This window comes from Coregonus clupeaformis, chromosome 14, assembly GCF_020615455.1.
Source record: "Coregonus clupeaformis isolate EN_2021a chromosome 14, ASM2061545v1, whole genome shotgun sequence".
In the NCBI taxonomy this organism is placed as follows: Eukaryota; Metazoa; Chordata; class Actinopteri; order Salmoniformes; family Salmonidae; genus Coregonus; species Coregonus clupeaformis.
In genome coordinates, this window is record NC_059205.1 from 32,183,729 (window position 1) to 32,191,722 (window position 7,994).

Consider the following 7,994-nt stretch of genomic DNA (forward strand, 5'->3'; position numbering starts at 1 on the left):
TTATAAATGGCATATTTGCAAGATTGATTTGTAATTTGAATATGCATACGCTACTGATTAAATCTGGGTTTATGATTATAATTCAACTTTGCCATAGTAGCCTATAGTCCCTGATAGGCCTACATCTAATTTCAGATAGTCTACAGTAGCCTAGGCAAGATGTAGGCAAGATGTAAACTGAACGATTTAGCTTGCTTAGTTCAAATTGACAGACTAATTGATTCAACATGAATAGCAAGGTGATTTCGAGGTCAGAAGTGATTGTGTTTCCCAATAGCCTGCTGGAAGAGGCTACTGAGGATGGGGTCGTAATTTCAATCACCGAATTAAATATTAACAATGTGTATATGAACTGAATATGCTTGTCAATAACAGCCAGTGTTATAATTTTTTATTTATTTCTTACCTGTAGCCTAATCTGACTGATTGTTACCATAAATCTAATGCTGTCACGACTTCCGCCGAGGCTGCCTCCCCTCCTTGTTCTGGCAGGTTTCGGCGTTCGTCGTCACCGGCTTACTAGCCACTGCCGCTCCATATATCATCATTCCATTTGTCTTGTCTTGTCAATTACACACACCTGGTTCATGTCCCCTCATTAGTCCATGTATAAGTGTTCCTTCTGCCCCCTTGTCCTTGTGGGTGATTGTTTTATGTGAAGATGAGTGTAGCTCGGTTGAGCTACCCGTACTTTGTATTGCCGGGGTTATTTCTCCCCGTGTGCCTGTATTGTGTTCCAGTGCGCCTGTATTACACCCTGTGCTGTTGACGCTATCCAGCATAACTGTGTCCTACGGAATAAACTCTGTATTCGGTGATTTACCCTCCTGCACCTGACTCCTTCAAATCACATTCTCACAAATGCGTTCTATTAATTGCTCGGCAATTGCGATAGAGCTTGGATAACTTCCAATTTAATTAACTAAACATGGCCATTAATAATTGAATATTAACACAAGGCTACAACAACAATAAACTGAAGTTATAGGCTATTTATTAAATCAGTTTGCCAGATCCAGGTAGGCTACACAAGTGGCACAAATTGATTTGCAATGACTCCAGTAATATTGTCATTTCAACATATTTATTGTATCAAATGGTAGCCTACAGTAGCCTACAATGGCATATACGTAAAACACTTTGCTTGATACCGTTTTCCATAAGCAAAGTAGACATTAGAATGGAGTTTAAACCACCTCCGAGCAAATGTATCTAATGCGCTCAAGTGTGCCCAAGGTCGTTTTCCAGTGCTTTGTCAAGTTATTTCTTGATGCGCATCAGTTCTAGAGTGTTAATATGTTTTATGGAAAAAGTGTTAAAAAAAAAGGCGTCTATATAATGACAATCTAAATAACCTACCTACAACTGGTAAAAAGTAGTCACGACGTGCGAGCGTGCTGCTCTGTGTCCTCTCACTCACATGACTCAGCCAATAGTGGACTAAACTGCATGCTGTAGTGCTCTCTCAACACACACACCCCTTAGGCCCTCCCCAGCCCACCACTCATTCACTCATTCACTCACTCACTCACTCACTCACTCACTCACTCACTCACTCACTCACTCACTCACTCAGCAACAGCCTGCCTCAGTGCCTGATAGTCAGCAGCAGCAGCAGGTCACAGTGAAATAGATTTTTTTTAAACAATGAGAAATGCCATGGTGCAACTTAGAGATAGCCCTAAAAACGCAACCCGCGATATAGCCCAAGAAATACATCTTCACCCGCAAAATCGTTTTCAAAGTAGCTCAATTTGGCTAGAAAACCACGGACAAGGCAACCCTGCCTACTCCTGCTAGATACTGATACTGCACAATTTAAACACTTGCCCCCCAATCCCCCCTTCCCCAAAACATGTGTAAATATTATTCTAGAAATGGTGCCTTCCTGTATTTTATTTATGCTAACATGTTTATCCCCACTTCCCCAAAACGTGTAAATATTATTCTATAAATTGTGCCTTCCTGTATTATATTTATGCTAACATGTTTATTCTGTTCTATTGAGCCATTTACTTTATGTTCGTATTCTTATCTTTTATTATTTATTATTGTTGTTGCGTTGTGGAGCAGGAACCTGCAATTAAGTATTTAGTTGGACGGTGTATACCATGTGTTTCCTGTACATATGACTAATAAAACTTGAAACAGATACACACGTGTGCACACACACACACTCCCAGGTTTAGTCCCAGTGTGTAGTCTGGCATCATGCCGAGTTGGTGGACATTTCAGCTGAAGCAGAATACAGCATACAGCAAGGAACTGACTGATAGAGTTGGTCATCATGTTACAGTTCAGTAAGATGCTTCATCATCTCCTCTCTGCCTACATTTGAAGAAAAGTAGCGCGGCTCAGTTGTCATTCAGATGTGGCTGACTGGGGTTGTGAGTGAATCCTTTTTGAAGAGAGAGCTCACTTACCAAACACAGCATACACTATGGCTACTGTTATGTCCGCCGCCACAGATATGTTTGAATGGAATGCAATGTCCTCAATGTCTGCAAACACCCTCATCTGAAATGGAACAGAATAGAAAGAGATACAGTTACATATGTGTACTAAACATGAGCAATACACTTTATCGCCTCTCTCTCTCGCTCTCATTGAAGTGTACATTGCAAATACGTTCAGTTGATGACATCAAAACATGTTGGTTTCAACAAATACAAAAATCTATCAACTTCCATTCATCCTCCAAGGTTGAATACCTCTCACAGTCTGTTTTCACCTTGGTGTACTTGGAGGTTTACTGACAAGTTTGCTTTTTTTTCTGTGTTGCATGTCAGCAAATCAGATAACATCCATGCCCCCAAGTCCACACACACCATCACCAAAGTGTTTTTAAGTTGCATTGTTAACAGAAAGATGAGTAAGAACTCTTTATTTGCTCCAAGGCATGGAGAGGGATGGGAGATGAGAGTATGCTTGATTATTTGTGTGTGTGTGTGTGTGTGTGGTGTGTTGTGGGATATCAGAGATAAATAAATGGGATTATACCTTATGGTAGTATATGATCCTTTCGGCTGTTCACAGCAATTAAGTATGTGGTGCTTAGCACTGCAGGGTCATGTTAGCTCAGTGTGAGTCTGTTTGAGTGTATGTGGTCACACATTTAAACCAATGCATGGCGCTGGGACCACTGGTGGTAGTATGAAATGGATTTCTGAATGGATATTGTCATTGCAAAACTGCAATCTTTATGCATGGATCATCTACTGTAGGCTACTGTAAAGAAGACGGTGTGTGTGTGCGAGCGCACACATTTGCATGTGAGAGAGAAAGAAACAGATGGAGAGAGAGTGAGATGGGGGGGGGGTTGATGTGGACTTGTTTGACTTACAGCGCAGAAGGTTGGTGGCACCTTAATTGGGGAGGTAATGGTTGGAGCAGAATCAGTGGAATGGTATCAAATACATCAAACACATGGTTTCAGCCTGTTGTTGGTTCAATGTTATTCTCCCTAAGATGAAACATCAATCATTATATGAGATGTTTTTTTCCATTTTCACATAAAAAGTACTACAGAAATAGGACATAAAATCTGCAATGAAACTAGTAGCCTTAACTAATTACATAATAACTAAGCTGTTACACAATAAAAGGCTGTACCTCAACTATCCTTTACAGGTGATGATCTTAATCACCTATTTTCTTTGAGGGGATCAAGTAAAGATCTGATACACCAATGATGTCACCAGACACAGTGGTCACAGGGGTCAATTACTTTGGGTTGCCTGGTAAGACCAGATATTGAGCAATGGCATAGCCAACATCTCCAACCAGAAATGAAATCACAATTGAAATGTCTATGTATCAAGTTAGAACTCTTATTATCATTAGTCCAAGACAAGGATTAGACAAGAGTATCAATATGTTCCAAAAATACTTGTATTGACTTCAACCACTGTGTCACAAGCTCTGCTTTAAACCGCCATCACAACAGTTAAATGAGAGTTCGATTCAGTCATTTGACAGAAGTAGGCTACACTATCCAATTGGATAGTAAATGTGAAGTGCAGGGTTTCCACTTACCTGTGTGGATGACAAGACAATGACCTACACTTTAGAACACCACTGCTTTAATCAAAAGTCACCCTGGGGGTTAGCGAACTAAATTCAACTCCATGCTGACTGGGGGCATGTTAAATTGAAATGACTTTTCTTACGGTTGGCCAAATTCAGTAATGGATTTGCTGTGAGCTCTGTTCAAAAGCAGAACACGTTGTCAGCTCTGAAAGGTAATTAATTACCAGGTATGCGCTAACTCTGATTTGATGTATCTTCAGTTGATGTTTTGCAGCTGAGTTTTCTGTCACACCAATTCCACACCTTCTGTGAGTAACTTTAATTCTAGCCTAGACTATACCGTCTAGATTATTTCAGTTCAGTGGAATTGAGATGGATTTTGGAGTGATTTTCTATCATGTGTGAAATCGCTGTATTTTTTATTATTGGACATCCTGACAAAACAAAGCTCTGACTGGTCTCAGACTGGACGTAACATAGTAAATGTAAATCCGGGACACTCAAATTAGTATATGTTGTGTTTGGCATGGTTACATAAGACAGAAGAAGACAGAAGGTGACTTAAGGCAAAAATGAATTGAGGATGGATAGTCAAATGAATGGGTGGGTGTATAACGCGAATGTCTAGCAGCCCAAAGGTTGCGTGTTCTTTGCTCATCACGGACAACGTTAGCATTTTAGCAACTTGGCACTACTTACTACTTTTTAGGTACTTTGCAAATACTTAGCATGTTAGCTAACCCTTCCCCTAACCCTTTTAGCTAACTCTTTCCCTAACCTTAACCCCTAACCCAGGGATCATCAACTAGATTCAGCCGCAGGCCGATTTTTTCTTCAGCGGATGGTCACATAATTACAAATAATTTGTAGACTGCAAAATGACCAAAAGCCCAAACAATATCATATTTGACTAAAACAAAATAATTTCAAACCTGGCTTACATTTGTATACGATCACATTATTGTTGGACGTAAAATATTGTAAAAACATCAGCAAATCAGCTCCAAGTGAATATAATTTTGGAAATCTGTATTCCCACGCATAATAGAGAGATACTGTATCTCTCTATTATGTGTGGGAATACCTTGGAACAGATTTCCAAAATTAAAATCACCTGGAACTGATTTCTGCTGACTTTACACTCTTTCATGTCCAACAATAATTCCCAAAAAGCATCACCAGTGGTGCTTAAAGAACAGCAATAAACAGTGTTCTGTTGTTATGTAAAATGAGAACTGTAAAAAATTGAAATGATGATACATATTCGATACCAACTTGTGCGTGCAAAGCATTTTTTGAAGTGTTGATAGTAGGCTACATATTGAATCCCATTCCAAAAGCCTAATTGTGCATTCAAAATGAAAAAAAGTAAAGGCTAATTCAGTTTCTTACCTTGTCAGAGTGTGCTGCTGGATTCCAGGTATGTTGCTTGTCAATTTCTAGAAAGCCCCAGGAAGTTACCTGAAGATGCCCTCCAATCCACATTGGTCATGTCCAGCCGTGGTTATTCAGTGAGTTGTGTGTCGGAAATATGCACACAAAACAATCAGCTCCCCCGGTCTCCAAAATGAATTAAGAAATGTGGAACGCACGCTGAGCGCTCATTGAAGGTTCCTGGCGAAAGGTGGCATAGTGCAGCTGTGAGAGAATCGTCTGTGTGTCAATTGGGCTTCCAATAGAAATCTGTCCACATGTTCTGAAGCCTACTTCACTGGCTTTGTCAAAACACTACTGAATGAATTCAACAGCATAATGCTTCTGTTAATGGCTGACGTCAGGTGGAAATTCGTAGAATTCTGTAGACAATGGGAGCCCGGGGCTTTTACGCACATTGATACACTTATTTATTTTGTCAGCATTCACTCATGTATAACTTAGACATTTTACACACGGATGGTATTCAAACAATTATTCATACATTACACTTATCTCAAATGCTATTTTGATTATTTCCATTCAAAATCTAAAACTTCCTCAACTTTACCAAATTATTTATTTTATTAGACTCGTCTAAATATGATAATAGTACCCTTTAGTTTAGTGTGATGAGTAACCTACATGAAGTGCATAATTTACTTTGTGGATTTGTGTGATGGCAGTCCATGGATGAATAGCCTCTCCACTTTGTAGCTTGTGTGAGTAGGATCAGTATATGCTGAAGAGAAAAAGTAGCCTTTAATTGTGGACAATACCCCATTATCTAATTACCTCTGTGTTGCCTGTATTCTGTGTGAGCATCCCCTGTGAAATATTATGGTACACATGTTTAATTATTCCTAGGCCATGTGACTCACCCACCCCTATGGGTTTTCAGACGTCGCATAACCTTCCAAAGTACATTATGTACTGATCCATCACCATTTCATTGTGTGTATGGAATGTCCTGCAATGTCCACTATAATTTTTGAAAGTGAAAATCCATTTGGAATGCACTTATGTACAGATATCTGTACCTAATTGCATTCCAAATGGATTTTCACTTTCAAAGATTATAGTGGACATTGGACAACATTCTAGAGGGTTCAATACAAGCTCATCACAACTTTTTTTACGAACTTTATTATATTGTAATTAGGGACTCTACATGATCGGCTGGCATCCCTAAAGTGGAACTGTATGTCACTGGCATGTCAGATTTAATTAATAATTCATATCGAGGACAAATTTGTAATTTCATGCAGTCAACCCCCATCGCCTCAATTTTTTGGGGGGATTGTATTCAATGGTTGAGTCATTTTCTTTTAAATGTGCCTCACTGATCCATCTTTAATTACAACAGAAGTTCATTGCATATCCCCCCCGTAACCTTAAAGGGATCCATTGCTTGGATTAAATCAAAGGCCCTTTTGGATTCCTCTTGAAAATAAATTTTTCAATTTGTCACAGAAAATGAAAAAAAGGGGAAACATTCACATCTGTCATACCCTGCAGATTGATAGGACCCAAAATCGATTTCATTGTTTGTATAATTTCTAATCACCCCCCCCACCCCCCACCCCTCTCCTGATTGGAGTAAACTAACAGACAACAATAAGTCTTCTACTGAAATGTACAGCTATTTTCACACATAAACAATACACTAATCTTAATTCCAACCCTCAGATGTCCACAGGCTAACCCATTTTTCACAGTACACTACCATTTTACTATTTCCATTTGCAATACATCCTACACATTTTACTGTGATGTCGAGGGTCTTGAACCTCTCTATTTGTATAATTTCTACCGAGATTGCCTTAAAAAGAAATACTTTACCTAAGAGTATAATCATTTTTCTCATTGATTGATCATGGTTTCATATCTCCTAACAGTACTGTTTGTAAGTCCATCTGAACATAGACATTACTTAACCACTCCTGAACCTGATTCCAAAAGCGAGCCACCAAAGACAGTACCAAAAGAGATTATCTATTGGTTCTGTTTCCACGTGGCAGAGTCTGCAAAGGGCTGACAGTTCAATGCGAAAGTATTAACCCCTCTTGGCATTTTTCCTATTTTGTTGCCTTACAACCTGGAATTAAAATTGATTTTTGGGGAGTTTGTATCATTTGATTTACAAAACATGCCTACCACTTTGAAGATGCAAAATATTTTTTTTGTGAAACAAACAAGAAATAAGACAAAAAAACAGAAAACTTGAGCGTGCATAACTATTCACCCCCCCAAAGTCAATACTTTGTAGAGCCACATTTTGCAGCAATTACAGCTGCAAGTCTCTTGGGGTATGTCTCTATAAGCTTGGCATATCTAGCCACATAGTGTTTTCCTTGATGGCCAAAACACTCAATTTTAGTCTCATCTGACCAGAGTACCTTCTTCCATATGTTTGGGGAGTCTCCCACATGCCTTTTGGCGAACACCAAATGTGTTTGCTTATTTTTTTCTTTAAGCAATGGCTTTTTTTCTGGCCACTCTTCTGTAAAGCCCAGCTCTGTGGAGTGTATGGCTTAAAGTGGTCCTATGGA

General features: G+C 39.2%; 1 protein-coding gene across 1 annotated transcript in view; it reads right to left on the bottom strand.

The window, feature by feature from the left end:
- The window catches only part of LOC121581320 (opsin-5-like), a 35,130-nt gene extending 29,616 nt beyond the window's left edge, over window positions 1-5,514 (bottom strand). The window contains exons 1-2 of the mRNA XM_045224859.1: window positions 5,422-5,514; window positions 2,424-2,517 (exon numbers count right to left, since the gene is read on the bottom strand). Coding sequence (XP_045080794.1) covers window positions 2,424-2,517; window positions 5,422-5,514 — 187 coding nt within the window. The remainder of the gene's footprint in view (window positions 1-2,423; window positions 2,518-5,421) is intronic.
- Between the last annotated feature and the right edge of the window lie 2,480 nt (window positions 5,515-7,994).